General features: G+C 40.2%; 1 protein-coding gene across 1 annotated transcript; it reads left to right on the forward strand.

Annotated features, from left to right (window-relative positions):
- The first annotated feature begins 3,297 nt into the window (after positions 1 to 3,297).
- On the forward strand, positions 3,298 to 19,098 carry tpo (thyroid peroxidase). Its single transcript, XM_018765948.2, has 11 exons — positions 3,298 to 3,436; positions 8,239 to 8,371; positions 9,916 to 10,045; positions 11,416 to 11,622; positions 12,998 to 13,501; positions 14,926 to 15,184; positions 15,545 to 15,715; positions 16,788 to 17,025; positions 17,692 to 17,900; positions 18,117 to 18,290; positions 19,007 to 19,098. Exons 1-11 carry the CDS (start codon positions 3,298 to 3,300, stop codon positions 19,096 to 19,098), a joined length of 2,256 nt encoding a protein of 751 aa, XP_018621464.2.
- The last annotated feature ends 3,093 nt before the right edge of the window (positions 19,099 to 22,191 follow it).

Consider the following 22,191-nt stretch of genomic DNA (forward strand, 5'->3'; position numbering starts at 1 on the left):
ATAATAAGACTAAATTCAGAGGGAAAACTAATCAGAATGATTCAGATTAATGATAGCAGTTTAATGTATCCGATGAAGTGATAACTGAGATTAAATATTTATTATGCTTACTTGGAACATAACACTGTTCACTGGAAAATGCTGAAGACTATAACCGTGAAAAAACTCCCCATCCCATTGAGTAAAGTTTGTTTCCTGGCATTCTTACTGTGTCACTGGTGTGGACAGGGGTCAGACAGTCACAAAATCAACGATGGATGGGGCTTTAGGCATCCAGTACTCACAGTAGGGTCAATGTCAAAGGTCAAAACAAATTGACCCTAATGAAATTTACAAACTGTGAGTCTGAAGGCTGTATGGACTCTTCCATCATACAAACATGAAGCCATTTATAATGAAAACTAGAACAAGAAACCAAGAAAACAACATTTTACTTTGTAATAGCCTTGTTCATTTTTAGATGTGAAGAGGTGTTCTTGGAAATTCCAGAAAGTACTTTGACGTCAGGAAGCATTTTCCTTGTTGATAGAAAGACTCACATTTTAATTGTTTGCCTTTTTTACTTTCATCAAAAATAAACACTGTGGTACAGACAGTACTGATATAGCGTAGTACTACTTCACAGAATAAAGGTAAGAAAATATTATGGTTGGTCTCTGGAGACATGTTGTTACTGGATTTCTTAAATAAATGAAAATGAATGTAAATAAAAAAAAAAAAAAAGAACTGGCATATCCATAGTAAGATTGAAACAAAGGTAAGACATTAAAATGATCATGAAATATTCTTTGTTATTAACCACTACTAGGTCGAGTACCTTTGCAAAAAATGTTGAGGACCTGATCCCCACTCCCATCTTTGTTGAAATGACGTTCTTTCCAGTCAGCAATTGTAACCTTGTGACACACACACACACACACACACACACACACACACACACACACACACACACACACACACACACACACAGAGTTAATGTTATGTCTCAGGCCAGTATAAGACCCTTTGTTTCCTGGTACTTCAGCAGTCACACACAGATGTGTTGTACACTTACCTACTTGAAGTTTATTCATGTGCATTGAAACGCTTTGAAAATCTTCAGCGCTGACGTCATGACCTTCTGTACTCACAAGCCGAGACTCATTCCAAAGGTGAAATGTGAACTTTGACAGCTGGGAACATAAACATGACAAATGAGATTGGTATGATTTTTGGGTTTTTTTTTTTTTTTTCTTTGTTATGTATCATTAATTTCTAGCAAATGCCTATATAAATGTATTTAATGGTGACAGTTATATTTTTAAAAGGCTTTTATTCCCCAGCAACAGGCATTATGTTTCTAGCATTGCTGCACACAGAAAAACTCAAACTTAAAGCATAAAATTATGTGATGCCTTGGCTTAGAACCCAATAATTACATTTTCCATTACCTCATTCAGTTGCTTAGCAGACACCATTATCCAAAGTGATGCACAAAGCAGAAAATTCTCTATTACCCATTTGAATGGAAGTATGTTTTATTCAACTGGCTGAAGTTAAGGGAACATCCTTTGTGTCATATTATCTGCTAAGCCCTTTATATAGTTGCAGGGGAGACACGAGGATCCTGTCGGACTTGCAGTGCTTACTAGTGCAGTTATCAAAGCTCAACATGTCATTTAGAGCTAGACAGCATCAGGGCCAAAGCTTAATATTACCATCCAGCAATTTTAGTGCTGGAGCTGAAGCTGAACACCAAGAGACCCCTGTAACATAGAGGTTCCTACGTTCACAGCCTTTCAATACATTATAATCAGCCTTTACGTTTAGATTTCCAAACATGGTGGTGTCTGAGGCATCAATTCAAGAACTGCCTTGGACCAAGAACTGGTACAAGCTGCACACCTCAAGGATCCGAGCGCAGAGCGTGTAAGGTCGTAACAGAAACAGAAAAGCAGCTGGAGAAGAAAAAAAATCAACTTCAGAAAATAGCCTTTTTGGTACAGCAGCAATTTGCCACCCATTTCAAGAATGGTTTCAGGAAATATTTTTGAAAGAATAGAGCAACTTTAAGTGTATTCCAGTCGACTCAAGAGGGCATGAAAAGTGGAGCATGACTCAGAGAAGAGGGTTTTCAGCAAACAAAAGCAGTGCAAGAGACCAAGATACATAGAAGGCAAATTCATCAAAAGGTCAGTACCTCCATGTTAATGATTTTATTATATAAAATTGTAAATAGCAATTCATTTGTGGGAATATTGTGTTTTAGAAATACACAACAGCAAATGTATTGCATCAAATGAAATCATTTATGTTATTGTGAAGTTTGGAATAATTTTAACTTTTTAGGCTCGTTACTTGGTTGGAAGAAATGATATAATGCAGCAATGATTAGAAATTGTATAGAAGCCTACAGTCATTTGACTATGTCTGCATTTGCTTTTTTGTCAATGGAGAAAACAACATGACTAGTCATTTCAGAATTGCTGCATCCGTGCTGCCGTTTTGTGTTTCCCTTATATTTTCTCATCGTGATGAAGCAGAAAACATCCAGAGTAAGAATATCTATATGTACTTTTCCACCTATATATCTGCTTGCTTTGTCTCAAATTTGACTTTTATAAGAGATGTAAAACAGATATATATATATCACATACATATTATACATGTAATATGTATATTATTTACAAGACATGTTTTTTTAATTTTATTTCATACAATACATATTTTATACATAATATTTTTTATGAATAAAATATTAGCTCAGTGTTTTCGTACCTCTCTGTAATGGAGACCCTGTTTCATGCGTACATTTCATACCTGAAGAATACACACTTATGTAACCACTAAATAGAAAGGATCTGTAAGCTGTGCTTTTAAAAGTGTGCTTTACTGAAAACTTTTTTTCTGAGTTATAGAACATATTAGCATTACTGTGTACTCAGCTACGTAGTTTAAACTTTAAGCTATCCTTTACTGGTTTGTTGATGCAAAACAGCTGTTCTCAGAAATATTCATAACAACCAAATATTGCACCGAAATGGGGTTTTGTATAGGCCACCCTGAACTGTACTGTGTTCACCATCCCCAGGAACGCTGAAAACTATGGGGAATTCTTCAACTCCAGAAAGTCTTCAGATGGAGCACGTAGCTTTATTTTACCCCGTGCAAAGGTAAACAGCTGTAACTAATCACGTTTCAGAGACTTTATTCTCTGCTTCAGCTGTGACGGATTTTAACATGCTGAATAATTTATTTACTTTGTTTGTGATGTTCCTTGACTTTTAAAGTGACGGGGAGGGAGCGCTTCGATCCCCGATGCAGATGTTCGCCTTCCTTCGTCAAACTGAGCCCGAGACCCAGGAGATATCAAGAGCTGCAGAAGCCCAGGAAATAGCAATACGTGCTTTAAAGGACAAAGCAGTTGAGAGACATAAGAGGGATGCAACATCGACAGGTGCAGTAAAACACCTATTTAAAAGTATCGGAGAAATACCAAGTGACTGAGAGCAAACAGAACTAAGATGCAGACTTTTGGTAGGGAGAGGATTCACATGGGACGAGAGACCGACAGCACTTACAGAAGAGCTCAATAGGCAACCTCGGTGCAGCACCCCCATGTACAGGGCTAAATAAATGGATGCTGGTTTTCACAGACAGTACAAGAATTGGTCCGGGGGGGTGTTCTGGGGTAGACAATGACATAAAATCTTATGAAACCGAAACGTGTGCAGACGCAGGAAAGAAGATGGCCAGAAGGTGCATCAAACTAGACAAAGCAGTGTATAGTAGACAGAGGTCAAAAGAGGAAAAAGGCAAGAAGTTTCTGCAAATATCCCAAGGGTTATTTCCTCTTAAGTACCCTTTCTGTGGGGTTTGGGGTTAGAGACTCCGATTAGTCACACTCTACTGCTTGTTCATGAGAGAGAGACAGAGAGAAGGAGGGAGAGGGAGCTTGCCACATATTTTTCATAAATGAAACAAAAATATAAACCTTGCATTCCATTATTTACTCCGATGTAGCTAGATCATGTACATCAGAATGGGATTTTTCTCTTTGCGGTAACTTACTGCCAGAAAAAAAAAGAAACAATCTTTTTCATTATCTGAGATTTGGAGAAACATCCTCCAGGGGGTCTGACGTTGTATGTGTACGGTAACTTTTTGTGTGTAGGGTCTCTGAGGTCACATGGAGTTGGAATAACTGGCTCTTACTTCTCTTCACTCTATACGTTAATAAGTTTTGAGGGTTCCTGCTTTTCTGGCCATGCTGTTGCTGGTTGTTTTGAAATGGCTTTTGGGAGACCTAACATCATGTGGTACAAACATTTCTTCTGCAAAGTGCTAAAGCCTTGGCTTGCACTTTACAAAATGATTGCTTCAAACAAATAATTTCAGCAGTTAGCCATCCAGTAAACATACCCTGTGATATTATACCTTGCGGAAATCTATAAAGATGCAGCATTATGCTGAAAACATCTGTCGGATGGGAAGTATTTGCATCACGCTTCCTAGGCTTGGCAGACAGAGGATGGACAACATTACTCAATGGGTTTGTTTTTTGTGGCTCAACATATGCAGCAAAGCCTCCACTACTCTACACTTTCCAGACTGCAGCCAGTATGTAAAATTACCTGTTGTAAAAACAATTAATTAGGTTTAGGTAATTTGATTTTATAACATAATATGAATGGTTGTGATATTACTCATTAGTACTAATTGATTACTGCAATAAATGTACAGTTATCGGTAATGACAAAGATTAAGATATAATTGGCTGGATAATTATGAATATCTTGTCTTTAATCCTCTTCACTCGAGTTGGAGCATAGGGCCTTCACTGCATGTCTCCATCGGTCTCTGTCCTGGGCTGCCCGCTTTGCCTCTTCCCAGGAGTGCTATGAACATCACAAAATCATTAAAAAAAATGGGCAAAGGCTTTTTTGGTAGTTTTATTAACTGGACTTTTTAAAAGTGGCCCCAGTTTTTGTGAATTTAGTGGAAGCACTGCTGTTTTTTTGTATTGGGCCTTAGCTCTTCATGAGGAAGTAATGGGCAAAAATTGCCTTCTTTTCACCTTCTGCTGTTTTTTGGGTTTATGGATAGGCTTAAGCTAAACTTTAGGTTTCTGAAATTCAGTGTGACAATTTAAAAGTCTGTCTCGAAGCCTAATTTTTGTCTGTGTTAAAATCAGTATGAACATGAGATACATTTACATTTACATTTATTCATTTAGCAGAAGCTTTTGTCCAAAGCGACGTACATCTCAGCAAAGGTCCAATTTATGCATTACATTAAGAGAAGGGGACATAGCTGCAGACATGAAAGTCTCAAGCAAACCTAGTTTATTACCTACCACTTGCTGCACCGAGGTTCATCATTCAGTTAGGTGCATAAGACACAGGATAGACAAATTCCGATACCCACACCAATTTATTTTATGTATTTATTTATTTTTTTTTAAAATTAAATATTATAAGATACACAAATGAGCAGTACAATAGCAGAGTAATGGCTGAATAAGGGTTGTATCTGGGGATGCTTCTGGAATTATGATGCGTGAACAGTTACACCATAGATGATCTGAAAAGATCTTTAGCGAAGCGGATCTGGAAAAGGTGGGTTTTCAGACCCTTCTTGAAAACAGACAGAGTTTCCACAGTTCTGAGTGACAGGGATAGGTCATTCCACCACACCGGACGCAGAACCGAGAACCTTCTAGCTTTGCCTTTTGTGCGTGGGACCACCAAGTGAGCAGAAGTAGATGAGCGAAGAGGCCTGGCTGGGGTGTACCGGTTGATCAAGTCCTGTAAATAGCCGGGAGCAGTTCTACTGATGCATTTGTACACAATAACCAGGGTTTTGAATTTGATACGGGCAGCTATAGGAAGCCAGTGCAGAGAGATGAGTAGAGGAGATACATGGGAGCGCTTTGGCAAATCAAACACAACTCGTGCAGCAGCATTCTGTAGAAGCTGCAGAGGTTTGATGGCATTAGCAGGAAGGCCACACAGAAGAGAGTTGCAGTAGTCCAGACGGGAAGTCACCATGGCCTGGACAAGTAGTTTGGCGGAGTCAGTAGTGAGGTAGGGATAGATCCTACGAATATTATGCAGGATGTATCTGCAGGACCGGGTTGTGGCTTCAATATGTTGAGAGAATGACAGACTCGCATCAATCGTTACTCCCAGACTCTTAGCAAAGGAGCTAGACGAAATGAGTGAGCTGTCCAGTTTGATCGAGAGGTCGTGACAGGAGGACAGGCCAGCTAGGAGGTAAAGAACCTCTGTTTTGGAGAGGTTGAGTTGGAGGTAGTGATCATACATCCATGAAGAGATGTCTGACAGACAGGCAGCAATGTGTGCGGAGATGTCTGACGCACCAGGTGGAAAGGAGAGGAAGAGCTGGGTATCATCAGCATAGCAGTGGTATTTGAATCCATGGGAGGCTATGACCGGACCGAGGGAGGAGGTGTAGATTGAGAAAAGAAGAGGACCCAATACCGAGCCTTGTGGAACACCAGTTGAGAGAGGCAGAGGAGAAGAACGAGAGCTCCCCCAGACCACTTAATAGGATCTGTCAGAGAGGTAGGACTCAAACCATCTTAGTGCTGCAACTTTGATCCCAAGCTGGTTAAGAGAGGAGAGTAGAATCCAGTGATTTATAGTGTAGAATGCTGCAGACAGATCGAGGAGGATGAGGACCGAGGAGAGGGAGGCAGCTCTAGCAGCTTGGAGAGCGTCAGATACCGCCAGAAGGGCAGTGTCAGTGGAGTGACCAACTTTGAAACCAGAGTGATAACCATCAAGGAGATGGTTCCGGGTGAGGAAATCGGACAGTTGATCACAGGCTACCCGCTCAAGGGTTTTGAACAGGAAGGAGAGGAGAGAGACCGGTCTCTAATTTTCAACCAGATTGGCGTCCAGGGAGGATTTTCTTAACAGAGGTGAAATTAGAGCAGCTTTGAAGGCAGCTGGGAAACAGCCAGAGGAAAGTGAGGAGTTGATGATAGAAGAGATGAAGGAGGAGAGTTGCGGGAAAATGTTCTGAAGGAGTGATGATGGGATCGGATCAAGCGAGCAGGTGGTTGCTCTGCGCAATATCAGGAGGTCAGCGACTTCAGATTCAGAGAGCGGCTTGAAGTCGGAGAGGATAGCTTTGCAGGGAGGTCCTACGTGAACCAGGCAGGTTGATGGTGACAATTTATCAGTGATCGCTTTGACTTTGTCTCTGAAAAACAAAGCAAAGTCTTCAGCAGTGAGGGAAGAGGGAGGAGGAGGTGGCGGGGGACACAGAAGGGATGAGAAGGTGGCAAAGAGACTGTGTGGTTTTTTGGATGCAGACTGTATTTTGTTGTGGAAGAAGGAGCTTTTAGCTGAAGAGACAGCAGACTGAAAAGCAGCTAAGAGTGACTGGTAAGCATCCAGGTCTGATGGAGTTTTGGATTTACGCCATCTTCGCTCTGCAGCCTGCAGTTTGCTCCTGTTAGCATGTAACGTATCAGACAGCCATGGGGTAGCAATGGGGCGTGCTGGTCTAGAAGACAGAGGACAGAGAGAGTCAAGGGTGGAAGACAGGGCAGAGAGGAAAGTGTTAGTGGCATCATCTGTAGATAGATCTGAGAATTGTGGAGCAGAAGGGAGAGCGGCCAGAGTAGCAGAGGCAAAACAGGAAGGTGAGAGAGATTTTAAGTTGCGGCGAAAGGTGACAACGGGTGCAGGAAGAGACGAAAAGTTAGCGGTGAGGAAGGGTTGAAAGGAAATGAATAAGTGGTCAGAGATAAGCAGCGGCATGACAGAGAGATACACTTAGATACTAACTTTAAAAAGCTACATTCTTAAAATGACATTAAACGGAAACACTGTCAGTGTATTTCAGATGTACCTGTTTTTATGCTCTGTGCAATCTGTTGTTATGTATTTTTTTTTTAGAATGTGGGGTTATAAGTTGGAAAGTTATAAAGTGAAAGGTGGAACATAATCATGAAGTTATGCTATGCAACTGATTCTTTTTTGTGTCCTAGGCAAATGGGGGGAGGAGTAGTTTTTTGTTCTGACAAGAATTTTATTCTGCTGTAAAAAATAAAGGTAGTTATTTCAAAATAGCTGAATGCGTCAACAGCCATTAGAAGCAAAACTTAAGGGACTAAGGAATTTATGGGACAATGGTTTGCAATATTTGTTTTCATTATTTCTTTAATATTTGTTGATTATTAAATATTGAAATTTTTTTAAATTTTTGTTTTCACTGTGCTTCAAGATGCTGCATCTCGACAAGAGCTGGAGCTCATTGCCAATCTCTCTGGCTGTCCTAAGCCCTTGAAGCCAAACTCCTGTCCCAAAAATTGTTTGTCTACAAAGTACCGGACCATCTCTGGAATCTGCAATAATAGGTATCAAAATCAACTGAATTTTAAATTGATGAAATATGTCTAAGTAGCTTTTTCAAGACCATAATTGCCATCTTCGTCATGTTTTCTTTAAAGTCTTGAAGTTAGTAATAATATCTAAATAGGTAAATATTAATATGTAATAACAGTGACTAATGTTTTTTTGTCAGTGGTGGACACAAAGAAGGGGGAGGCCAAAGTTTTCCATGAACAAGGGTTTTATTCTTAGAAGTACAGCCAATCAAAAGGGGGCCAAAGTGCAATACAATATAATTCATTAAAATTTAAGATATAGTACAAAATTAAAACAATAAAGGCAAAATGAAGCCAACGTAAGACCAACAGCAGAAAAAAATAGCCTTCCAAATACAAAACCCAGCCAAACACAGGAATCCCTTTGCTTCCTCCATTTGTCTCTTTTTTATTTATTTATTTATTTATTTATTTGACACATTCTTCTAAAGCATTGTGCAGCAGTCTACCCATTTGTACAGCTCGTTAGTTTTTACTGGAGTAATTCAGGGTAAGTACCTTGCTCAGGGGTACTACAGCTGGAGGTGGGATTCAGACCTGAGTCCTCTGAGTGTAAAGGTAGCAGTTCTAACCTCTGCAGCACCTGTCTCATGTTCAGCTACTTAAATGTCAACATCAATTGTCTTTAAACAGTCGCTATGTTAATTATCTCGACATGGGGCTGGCATTGGACATCTGTCCATGATGTGAATTCCCACTCTCTGCCATGACTCCACCTCTTACCAGCTTTTATCTACAACGTACTGTAGTGGAGAAGTGTTCAAAAATAGTGTTATAGCTGTAAAATCAAGGTAAAAGCAGTTGGACAGATAAGCTAATGAGGCCTTCAATTACGATGGTAGTTCCTTTCATCAGCAACATGCAATAATGTGGGACAGATTCAAAGAGACTCATCAATCCTCGGGACACGAGGAACGAAAAACATTATGCAGCATATGTTTTGAAAATGTGATGGAGACTAGTTGCAGCAACTGCATTGGTGCGGTCGAAGTAAAGTAATAAAGGCAACTGCTTTTATATTGTGTGCTCCGTTATAATGTATGAACTGTCCTTTGTATTCGTGCAACCGGTGGAAAGATAAATAAGGTTGCAGTTTTTTTAGACCTTTTTTTTTATTATATTCATTTATGTTTGTTCTTTTCTCCTTTTTCTGTTTTTGCTGTGTTTATTGCCTTTAAATGGGATTTTTTTTTTTTTTTTTTTTCCATTTTGTGCATGAAGGCCTTTTTAGTGTGTGCATGAAGGTTGGATTTAAAACACCAGAAAATTGTCTTTTTAGGGTCATAGAACTAGCAGTGCACTAAATTGTTTTCTATTTTCCTTTTCTATTTAATTAACACCGGTGACCTAATGTTGATGCATCTATTGTCTGTCTTGATATTTGAAGCACCATATAAACTTTGTGCGCAATGTTCATGTTGTAAACAATGCCACACTTTTGGCTGGAAAGCTCTCATTATTTTTTAAGTGTAGGCGCTTGGAGAATTTATCAGAATAGATCCTGTCGTTTGCAGATACAACCCGCTTTGGGGAGCGGCCAACGCCGCTTTGGCAAGATGGCTACCGGCAGAGTATGAAGATGAAGAGAGCCAACCCAAGGGTTGGAACCCTGGGCATTTATATAACGGCTTCACACTGCCTCTGGTGAGTGTGCTTTGATGTGTTCTCTCAAAAAAAAAGTATTTTGGAAATACATCAAACCGGCACTGGTAATCTACAAATGCATTTGTTTATTAATTCTAAATCTGCAATTCAGAATAGAATAAGTACAATATTTCAAACTAATGTTAAAAATACAAAAAAATTTGAAATCGATAACATGTTAAATGGCTGCTTTGAAATCTTCCCATTAAGCCAAACCACAGACAGAGTAATTTTGAGAAGTTTTGTTCGCTTGTGACTCATATTTTCTCTCACGTTTGGTTAAGCAGCGATATAATGGTTAAAATCCTAGACTTTTAATCAGTAGGTTGCAGATTCACACCTTGTATCAGCTGTAGTACATTTTGCAATGTGCTTCCCATGAGCTGCGCTGGTGAAAGTGTCCCTCTGTCATAGACAGTTGTCTGTTTGGAGTGAACATATTGCTGAGAAGAAAAACAGACCTTGGCTTATTTATGTTTCAGTATCTTTTTGTTAACTATACTGTTACATGTGTACTGTAGAGTTACTGTGTAATTTATACAGGTCATTTATAACTTTGAAACTCTTGTTTCACATTTATTTGTTTAGGAGACACTTTTCTCCAAAGCGACTTCCAATGAACTCTGTGTAGTGTTACCAGCCCACACACCTTATTTACCGTGGTGACTTACACTGCTAAATACACTACTTACAATGGGTCACTCACCCATACATCAGTGGAACACACTCTTTTTATCACTCACGCACTATGGGTGAACCTGAACAGCATGTCTTTGGACTGTGGGAGGAAACCAGAGCACCCAGAGGAAACCTACGCAGACACGGGGGAAACCCATGAACCCACATCCTCTCGCACCGCCAGGCGCTGTGAAACAGCAGAGCTACTTGCTGTTTCAGCATGCCACCCACTTTCATATTTGTACAAACCTTTTAACATATAGCAATTATTGGTACACTTATATCAAAGGACCCAATTAAAATAAAATAAAAAATGAATATTTCCTATATTTATGGAGGACTGCAGTATGTTGAATTATCTTCTGCCCATATGTGTTCCTTTAGAAATAATTCAAATTACAAACTGAAGAATTAATTTAACTAAAAAGACAAAAATCTTTTCATAGAGAAGTGTTTAAATAGAAAAAAAAATAATGGGACGTCAAATAAAGATACCTTTTAAGCATATTCATATTCATATTTTTATTCATTTCCTACGTGGCAACCAGTGAAGGGAAAAGCACCACTTACTGTGAAAGCCACCACCAAAAACAAATAAAAAAATCTGTTTTATTAATTACTGCAACGTTATATATCATTGTTTGTATATGTGTTTTCTGTTTCTGACAGCTGAATTTATAAATATTAAACAGGTGCGAGAAGTCAGCAACAAAATTATGCAGAGATCAAGCGAGCATGTCTTGGAGGATGATGCATATTCCCAGATGCTTGTGGACTGGGGCCAGTATATCGACCATGATATTTCCTTCACTCCTCAGTGTACAACAAAAAGTGCTTTTCCTGGAGGACTGGACTGTCTGACAACTTGTGAAAACAGAAATCCCTGTTTTCCTATGAAGGTACCCAATTTTTTGCAGTTGTTTATGCCTTACCCATGTGACTTCGGGGAAGAATCGGTCAGTGTTTCTAAATTCACACTGAACATATGCACCACTTTCAGCACTGATTATCAGGACATTATAACTCAGTGACTTCTCTTAATACGGGAACTGGAAATCTCTCATCAGCTTCTTCAAAATGGACAAAATAGTTGTTTAAGCCTTTTTGATTCAAATAATTTCCCTGAAATAAAACCAAATATATATTTTGTGATCTCACTTTGACTTCAGAATGAATCATTTTTCATTATAATGCATTTAGTTGTGAATGAAATGTTTTACCCAAAAATGGATATTATTAATAAAGGAGGATACTGACACCTATAGTAGAAACATACTGGTTATGAATATGAGAAATTCAATGCATTTTCACAGATTGTGAGGAGACTTGTCAAACTGCACAAGAGCTATTTACTTTTCCCTTAAAAAAAGCCTTCTTGCAGGATTGCCAGTTGCGGCTGTATGTAAAACCCAAACTGTCGGCGGAAATGAAGCTTCGGCCCATTGACATGCGGCCGGGTGTTTTGCAAAGCCATTCCATATTTTGAAGGTTATGCGTTAGAAAAGGGGGAAAAATAACTTTCTGGATCATTTTCTGGGCATTTCGTATCCATTCAATCATGCAGAGAGTCTATAAAAAAACCTTCTGAATTCATCGTGCATTCATAGTTTAAAATATGTCATGTCCCAGATGTCAGACACGCTTCCCCATTCGATTTAAATATGCTGGGATATTTATTAGGTGTGCTGTATTTTGGAAGTCCCTTCTCTTGAGATTTTTCTCGCTTCCAATAAAGTAGGCCTTGACAGCTGGGTCATTTTTTTCCTGATAAAATGCAGCTGAGGCTAAGTATTCTTGAGCATCATTGTTTAGTTCACAGGGAAGATTATCCTGCACGTGACGGATGATGTGTCACATTTTTCCTTGTTTCCCACAAAGTATGAATCTTTGACATTCTACGCTTTATGCGAGTGTTTGTCATGAGCTAATCCATCAACTATTTATTTATCGTATTTCCAAAATGAGTAACTATAGCAGTCGCCCCACATCTTTTGCTTCTTTTACTACTTCTCTGGTTCATATTTAGATGGACAAATACGTGCAGAATTAGGAAACAAAAAAGATTTTCGACACTTTAGTGGTCCAAAGTGTTCATTGTTAATATTGATGACGCATACTATTAACATTCGGTTCAGTATGAAAAAATTAATTTCAGATTAGTTCAAAGCACATTAAGCACATCGGTCTTGTTTGAAGTGAGTGCGGTAAAACAAAGCTGTGCTTTTTACCAGTTTTTCTCCCTAAAAGTGTCTGTTGGCTTTCCTGCGGTTACAGATTCCCCCAAAGGACAGACTGTTTGGGACAAGACGCTGTCTTCCCTTCTTCCGCTCGTCTCCAGCCTGCCTTCCTCTCGACCTGGAGATGTTACACACGAAGTCCCAGAGGCAGCAGATGAATGCCATCACATCCTTCCTGGATGCCTCCGTGGTGTACGGACACACCGAGGCCCTAGAGCACCAGCTCCGTAACCTCTCCAGCCCAGAGGGCCACCTGGCCGTCAACGGCGACTTCTCGGACAGGGGCCTCCCCTTCCTGCCTTTCGTTCCCCGCAGGCCCTCGCGGTGCTTCCAGGACGCGGTAGATCCACATGGCGGCAGGGTGGAGTGTTTCCTGGCAGGAGACAGCCGTGCCAGTGAGATCCTGACCCTGTCCACCCTGCACACGCTGTGGGTAAGAGAGCACAACCGGCTGGCGTCCGCTCTGAAAGCACTCAACTCGCACTGGAGCGCTGAGCAAACGTACCAGGAGGCCCGGAAAATTGTAGGAGCTCTTCATCAGGCAAGTCCACGTGACGAGCAGAAGAAAATGTCGTTCAGAAAAGCATCACACTGGTAAACAGTACCGGTACTGTGGTGATTAAGCACAGTCGCACATATCCTGAAGATTGCTGTTTCTGGGGTGTTGCTTTTTTTTACCCTTGAGGGGGGTCTTAACCTGAATTACCCCAGTAGTCACCATTCACCACATTCATAAATTTATCCTCCCTGACTCATGGAATATTCTTCTGTAAAGTGAAGATTTCAGTTCTCTGATGGTATGGCAAAGCTTTCAGATCCAAAATTCTGGACTATGGTGTTCTTTGTTCTGTATGGAATTATTAAAGATCTTTTATCAGCCCATTCACACCTGCTAAATTTGATCTCAACAGTTTTTTTTTTTTTTTTTTTTTTTTTTACTTCCTTTGGTCAGTTGTAGGATGTCTTTTTTTATTTTTTGTTCTTTTGAAATATATACATGAAAAGACCTGCATCTAGATTTTTATCTACCAAATGTCTTCCCTTTATAAATTTCTAAAATTCTGCACAGGAAAAAAAAAGTACCATATGACTGAAAGATACATGAAAGTCAAAGCTGATAACCATTAAAAAATAGACTTTTCAGGCCAAGTTAATAACAGGGGGAGAGAACAGGAACGAGGGTGAGACATTTTTGATTTGCAAATTGAGCCTGTCTACATTTTTTTAATTACTGGACATCATAATTAGAAACTTATTTGAAGTCTACCTACCTCTTTACATATTTTATTACAAGGCTTGAATAGACAGAATCTACCCTGCATTCAGAACCCTGGCTGGGGACATGGTTTCCCTAGTAAAATAAAATGAAAGGATAAAGTTATGAAGTGCTGTTGCTGCCTCTACTACAAAGGATTCTGCTGCTAATGCTCTGCAAAGAGCTCCAATTTACAGGTACATGTCCTTAATGGTAATGAAGGTAGGATGCACTTCCTGGTAGACCTCAATGCTCAGTGCTTTTTTTGGAAATATAAAAGGATTTGTAACTGTGAGGTGGTGTGGGTGGAGCTGTCAGAAAATAAAATAAAACCTCACAAATAATTTGTGTTTTTCCTCCTTATTATTAGTAAATATTATTTCTACTCCAAGGTGACTTGCAATTTTAGGTGTATATACTAAGATAATTGTAATACCCATTTATAATGCTGGGCAGTTTTCACTGGAGCACCGGAGGGTAAATATTTTCATGAACTCAAGCCATTTGATTGCAATGTGATTATTTACTATGTTACCTACTTACATGCTCACTGTTCTATAAGCTTTTCAAGCAATTTGCTTTCCACAGTGCATCAGTTTCACACGGGAACTTATTACTTACTATTACTTCTGTAGTAATAATAATAATAATAATAATAATAATAATAATAATAATACATTTCCCTCTTTCTGTATTCTGTTTCTTTAAAGGTCATCACCATGAAGGATTACGTTCCAAAGATTCTTGGATTGGAGGCTTTTGATAAATACATTGGTGTCTACAGAGGATACAATCACTCCATAAACCCAACAGTCTCAAATGTATTTGCAACGGCAGCTTTCCGATTTGGCCACGCCACCATTCCAGCGATGCTCAGGAGACTCAATGAGACCTTTCAGGAGCACAAGAGCTACCCTTCCCTGAGTCTCCACCAGACCTTTTTTAGTCCGTGGAGGCTTGTTAAAGAAGGTATTTTTTTTTCCATGTACCATATTTATGGAAGAGAACATAATTAATCATGTCAAGAAAACTTTTGTGTCTCAGTTAGTGGGATGTGGAGGTAGACTTTTATTAACTAAAACAACATTTAGGTTTTGTTGCATAAAGCAGAGTTTTAGTGTAAACACTGTTTATTAGTAAAATATTAGTGTAGTATGTAAAATGAAATGATATATTGCACAATAACTATATAACGGAATAATTTGTGTATTGTACATATTAAGGGTATGTCGTCACACAAAATATACTTGTTCTTGTCAAACAGCTTTTTTTACAACTGCGTGAAAGAATAAACTTGTATGTTGGTTGGTGTGGTGCCATCTTTATTAGGGGGGCTGGATCCAGTGCTCAGGGGGCTTCTGGGAAGACCAGCAGTGGCGTTGACAACAGACCACCTAATGACCGAAGAACTGACAGAGAGGCTCGTGGTCTTGTCTAGCCCAGGGGACCTGGACTTGACCGCCTTGAACCTTCAGCGAGGACGAGATCATGGACTTCCAGGTCTGGGAAAACCAGGAAACATCAAGTTTCTGAGGATCATGTGCATGCTGCTTTCAAAGCCGTTGGGCTGAGCGGGCTTCTCGTTTTACATCCAGACAAATAGAAACACCTCCTTGAAATAATGTCACATTGAAGAGATGGTCTTGGTACCATGTAAGCCTACAGCCCCACAGCGGCCAAGAGCTGAAGATATCCAACAAATTATAGTTTTTTTGACACTTTTCCATGTTGCCCAAAGAGTAAAAACATTTTTGGGAATCTGTTGTCCAAGCTATAAATACAATATTTAGGATGCACAAAACATACCAGCAGTATTACAGTCTTGTAATTAGTACAGTACATTCACATTACATTTACAGACGCTTTTGTCCAAAGCAACATACATCTCAGCAAAAGTACAATTTATGCATTACATTAAGAAGAGGAGACATAGCTGCAGGCATGAAAGTCTCAAGTAACCCTAATTTATTACCTACCACTTGCTGCACCGAGGTTCATCGTTAGAGTAGGTGCATAAAACACAGGATAGGCAAATCCCGATACCCTCCCACCAATTTTTTTAAAAAAATATTTGATTTTTTTTTTAATATTTAAAATATTAAATATAAATCTAAATACAAATAAATATAAATATTTTTTAGGGGGAGCGTAGTGGCGCAGTGGGGTTGGACCGAGTCCTGCTCACCAGTGGGTCTGGGGTTCAAGTCCCGCTTGGGGTGCCTTGCAACGGACTGGTGTCCCGTCCTGGGTGTGTCCCCTCCCCCTCCGGCCTTACGCCCTGTGTTATCGGGTAGGCTCCGGTTCCCTGTGACCCCGTTTGGGACAAGTGGTTCCGAAAATGTGTGTGTGTGTGTGTGTGTGTGTGTGTGTGTGTATAAATATTTTTTTAAAAATATTATAAGATACACAAATAAAGTACAAATGTACAAGTACAGTAAATAAATTTTCTGTAAAACTGTAAATCAGTGTGAAAGGCTTAGTATACTAAACTAGCATTGTATAACACTTTTAAGAAATACATCAGATACATGAGTAAGTAATAACAGTACTAATGTGTGTTGGCATTTTTCAGGGTATAACGAGTGGAGGGAATTCTGTGGATATGAAAGGGTTGAGACAGCAGGCCAGCTGAGGAGAGTTGTAAGCAATGCACGCTTGGTGGAGACGCTGATAGAGGTGTATGGACACCCTAGCAACATGGACGTTTGGCTTGGTGGGCTGGTCGAGGACCTCTTACCTGGAGCCAGGACCGGCCCCCTCTTTGCATGTTTAATTGGAAAGCAGATGAAGGCTCTTCGAGATGGTGACAGGTTAGTCAATATTAACCTGAAAATCACAGATTTCAAAGGGGTTACTAATAATAATAATAATAATAATAATAATAATAAATTATATAATTTATTAGCCCCACTGCTGATGCAGTGATCCTCTGCCTTCTTACTGTTGCTGTTAGAGGAACAGCAACAGACCACAGTCCTGTCTATGGTGAGGCAGGACTCTTTCCATGCTTTGCTTAGCAGGAGATCACTGTATGCTTTTGGCACACAGAAAATATGCCGAGGAAACATTAGCTCAAAGAAAGGGGCCTTATCCTTCAGGGAATACACACGGATATATTTAGACTGCAGGGGGGCTTGAATAAAACAGATTCTGAGGGATGCGTGTCCACAGTCTGTTTTAAACCTGCTGGGACAGAAGCATAGGTTCGTCCTTATCAGCTCCGGACCATTAACACCTTCTGTGTTTGACCGTAAAAACAAGCATCCCAACCATTCAAGGTTTTATTCATTAGTATCCCATCTCAGCTGAGTCAGAATCTGAACAGATGAAATTCTGTATTATCCCTGGGAGAACTAAAAGGCAGCACCGTAGGCGCACATGTCTCAGTGACGTGATTGAATCCCACGTTGACTTGCAACTCAACGAGCCATTCACGGTACGAGTTTCTGTGCGCAGCTATGCTTGGTCCTTTGCAGGTTCTGGTGGGAGAACGAGGGTGTCTTTACACCCAGCCAGAGACAGGAAATCCAGCGGCACTCTCTGTCCCGGGTTATCTGTGACAACAGTGGCATTAAACAGGTGCCCCCAGATGCCTTCAGAATGGGACAATACCCCTGGGATTTTCTGTCTTGTGACAACATACCCGCAATAAACCTGCAGGCATGGCAAGAGGATATCAGCAAAGGTTAGATTTAAACTGGTTGTTTTATTTGTCAGATCATATGTCTATTGCTATGGAGATGGCCTTTCTAGTCATTGAACTTCAGATGATCTGCAGATAATGAAGTACAAGAAAATACCTCCCAGACATACTGTTTTTGTCTATTTAACACTATGAAAATTATGATAGAAATGTTTAGTTAACTTTTCCTTTTATAACACCTTTTGTCTGAAAACATAGCATCGCCATCCTGCGGCCCTCCCATCGCTGTGAAAAATGGCGATTTTGTGCTTTGTTCCACACCGGACAAACGTGTGGCCGTCTATTCCTGCCACTACGGCTATCGCATGGAAGGCAGCGAGGAAGTTGTCTGCACGGAGAGCGGCTGGAGCAGTGGACCACCTATCTGTAAGGGTAAGTGATCCTTGACTTTTCTCCAGCCCTGCATGTCGCTTTGCCTTTAGAAGATTGCTCCAGTCTGCCGGCTTTAGCAAACAGAGACTCCATGTTAAACGAGACAATATATCTGTTGTTGTTGTTAAGTGCCGTTCAGTCAAGGTAGTCTTCTGGAGACTGAATGCACAGAATGTCTTCCATCTGGGTCCTTACATTTACATTTACATTTATTCATTTCGCAGGCGCTTTTCTCCAAAGCGTTGTACATCTCATAGCAAATACAGTTTGTGCATTATATTAGGAGAAAGACACATCGCTGTAGATGTGTGACTCTGAAGTACAGTTAGTTTCCTTTACCATATGCACCCGACGTTCATCACACAAGCTGTTGCATAAAACTTTACCAGAATATTACAGATTCCTGATCACCTTCCTAGTAGTTTCTTTTTTCCTCCTTAGTGTTGAAAGGGGCGTGCCCATTGTTACTGTGACCGAGTTCCTTCATCAGGTTGTTGAACAAATATCCTCTTTTAAAAAAATCAGTGCCATAGCAAGGTATTAAAAAAACCTCAAACAGAACAAGTTAGAAAAGAGGAGGAAATTAGAAGAATAGGTCTGAAAAAAATCAATCTTCTCAAGACAGCAGCAGACAGAAAAGCGAGTACTCCAGCCGTATTGAGGATATCAGAAAATGACTGCTTTGCCCCTGGTCTTGCAAGGCAAGATATAAGGAGAAAGAGGAAGGGTAAGAATACAATATTTGACAGAATCTCTGAGAGGGCACATTGCAGGGATCGAGAGAAAGTCCTTCACCTCTTTTTGCTGAAGAAAATGATCAACAGCCAAGTCACTGGAATGGATGGATCCAATTGCTGGTCACAATCTTTGTCTTTTCCTTCAGCGTTCTCAAGCATTTCACTCATTTCCAGAGAGTCTGATCCCCTCATGAGGTTTTAGTGTCCAAAGTAGGATAATGTCAGTCTCACCATTTCCAATAAAGGAAAATACCCTATATTTGGTATATTCAGAAATGCAAAATTTTCCTCATTCAATTTTTCTTACTGCAGTGATTGAAATGTGAATCACAGTGACTACCAACCGTGAGCAGATCATTTATTCCGTAGGTGCTTTGTACAGTTTGACTTTATGGAAACTGGCATGAAAATGTACATAACTGTATGGCACATAACCCCCCCACCTCCCCACGCCCAGGAGGCTCCGCCCATCAAAACTGATCAAAGTTAGCTATCTGCCCAGTGGCAGGGGACATCCAGGGTCAAAGTGCTTAAAGCAGGCAAGAGGACTGGTGGAAATAGTCCTGTGTGGGTAGGGGAGTCAAAGTCACGAAGAAACATATCTGGGTGTGTATTTTTTAATACATTTTACAAACACACACACACACACACATTATCTGAACCGCTTGCCCCATACGGGGTCGCAGGGAACCAGAACCTACCCGGCAACACAGGGCGTAAGGCTGGAGGGGGAGGGGACACACCCAGGACAGGACGCCAGTCTGTCGCAAGGCATCCCAAGCGGGACTCGAACCCCAGACCCACCGGAGAGCAGGACCTGGTCCAACCCACTGCACCACCATGCACCCCGCACATATTACAAACAAAATTACTAAAAAAATTCAATGACTTGCAGCAAGCACTGAGCAGCCAAGCCCTCAAAAAGTCATTTGGCAATACACACACACACACACACATTTTCAAAACCGCTAGTCCCATACAGGTCACGGAGAACCGGAGCCTACCCGGCAACACAGGGCGTAAGGCCGGAGAGGGAGGGGACACACCCAGGACGGGACGCCAGTCCGTCACAAGGCACCCCAAGCGGGACTCGAACCCCAGACCCACCGGAGAGCAGGACCATGGTCCAACCCACTGTGCCACCGCACCCCCCTTTTTGGTTATTAATCACTAATTATGACATTGGAGGCTATTTACTTTTGCTTATCTGTTTTGTTTTGATAAATCAAACTAATTATAATAACAATAAAAATGCACCATGACTAAGGAAAGCTCCAAAAGCCAGTACCTCTGGGTTTTTCACTGTTATTATGGTACTGCAGGCAACAGAAATCTCTTCTGAAAAAGATTAATCGGAATATAGAGATGGTAACTGTGCCTCGAAAGCTTGCCCCACAATGGATCCCTCTCTGGTGTTTACTTCACCTACAATGGGCACCGCTTTCAGTAACAAGAGGCGGCCGGACCGCCATGCGTCTCCACTAATATTCCTGAGATGGAATTGAAGCAGAAAATGACGCTTCAGGGTGACCAAGGGGAGGGACACACACATCAGGCTCTGGGCTCCAGTATGACAGAATGGCTCTCTTGTGAAGAAATCGTTTCTGCAAATACAACTTCCCAAAAATAGCAGGCAGAGCACGACTGGACACATTATAAGGTCCACACCCCCCATATGCAGGAGTCACGTTTGTTATTTATTTTGAGCCACTTATCTCCCCTTTCAGAAATTTGAAATCGGACTGTCTGGCAATTTGTTCAAAGGAATGCATAACCTGTGTCGGTTGGGAACATTGCCACTGTGTGCTTTACATCATTTATAGCTGGGTACCGAGAGCCACATCAGTTTATTGCATGGCTAGAAATCACCCATTACTGTTCAGGCAGGAGAGGGAAAACAGTCTTGAAAATAAATGATTCAGACAAACAGGCTACAAATAAAGTATGCCACTGTTGAGCACACAGAGCATGATTACAAATGTAAAATGACAGACATGACATAAGACTTTTCTACTCTCATTGTCCTGATCTCGATTTTTGTCCTGATGCCTGACAGTGAATGTCTATTCGTCTGCGGCTGTCCATTAATATTAGTTTTGAATCTCTCCCAAAGCATTTTTGAAGTTTAACTACTCGGTCATTCTTTTCTTTTTTTCCCCACAGTGAACTTCTGCCCCATGAGTTCAGCTAAACAACCCTTTTGAAACAATTTAAATTCACATCAGTTTGGGGGGGAATTCATTATTTTATTTGAATTAATTAGTTACAAAAACACACAATAAAAATTCTCACAATTAAAAACATACTAACCGTATCTGCATCCCATTTGTCATGTTCACTAAACATCGATTTTCGAATGTATAACTTCTAAGGAAATTTTCTATGAGAGACAAAATTCCATTTCCTTGCATTCTTTTTAAAGGCTTGATTTAAAAGAAATTTCTTCTTTTTCAACAAGTCACACAAATACATGCAAAGGACAAATGTTCACAAAAACCTCCACACTCCGATAAACTATTTTGCCAGTACATTCTTGTTTTGCGAGTCAACATTTTCTTTTTGCTATTCAGAATTTCCTTCCCTTTCCCCTTTATTTGCAGATATTTGATTGGCATGCTGGCATATGTTGGATCTGCCCTTCTATCTGCGCAAGGAGTGACTTTCAGTGCATCAATTTATAAGCGGCCAAACATGCTGAAGATGTTTGTAGAATCCAATATAAAATAAGCAATAAGGACACTAGTGTATATCTCAGTTAAACTGCCTTTATTAATAGTAAATGGGTATAGTTTTATAGTCACTTGGTCTTTTTCATTCTGTTCTTTGCAAGGAAAGACAGTCTTTTGGACTGAGACCATTTCCGTAAAGACATTGCTGTAGAAGGGATTGAGTCATTTTGGGTAAAATCAGGTCACTGGATGCATGAACAGAAATCTTAATGTGGAAAACTTTTATCTGAACAGTGTATAACCCTTTGGCTGAGTTCTTTAAACAACCAGTCATGTTTCAATTAATGATTATTACCAATGCTTTCTTTCCAGCAGCTTTTGTTCATGTTCTGCCTCAATACTTAATTCACAATTAAAATAGAATTTGTTATTGCCATTTAAAATTAAATATGAAAAATGCAAATTGTTTTCCTAGATACTATGTTGTTTTGGCAA

The sequence above is a fragment of the Scleropages formosus genome, chromosome 15 (assembly GCF_900964775.1).
Source record: "Scleropages formosus chromosome 15, fSclFor1.1, whole genome shotgun sequence".
In the NCBI taxonomy this organism is placed as follows: Eukaryota; Metazoa; Chordata; class Actinopteri; order Osteoglossiformes; family Osteoglossidae; genus Scleropages; species Scleropages formosus.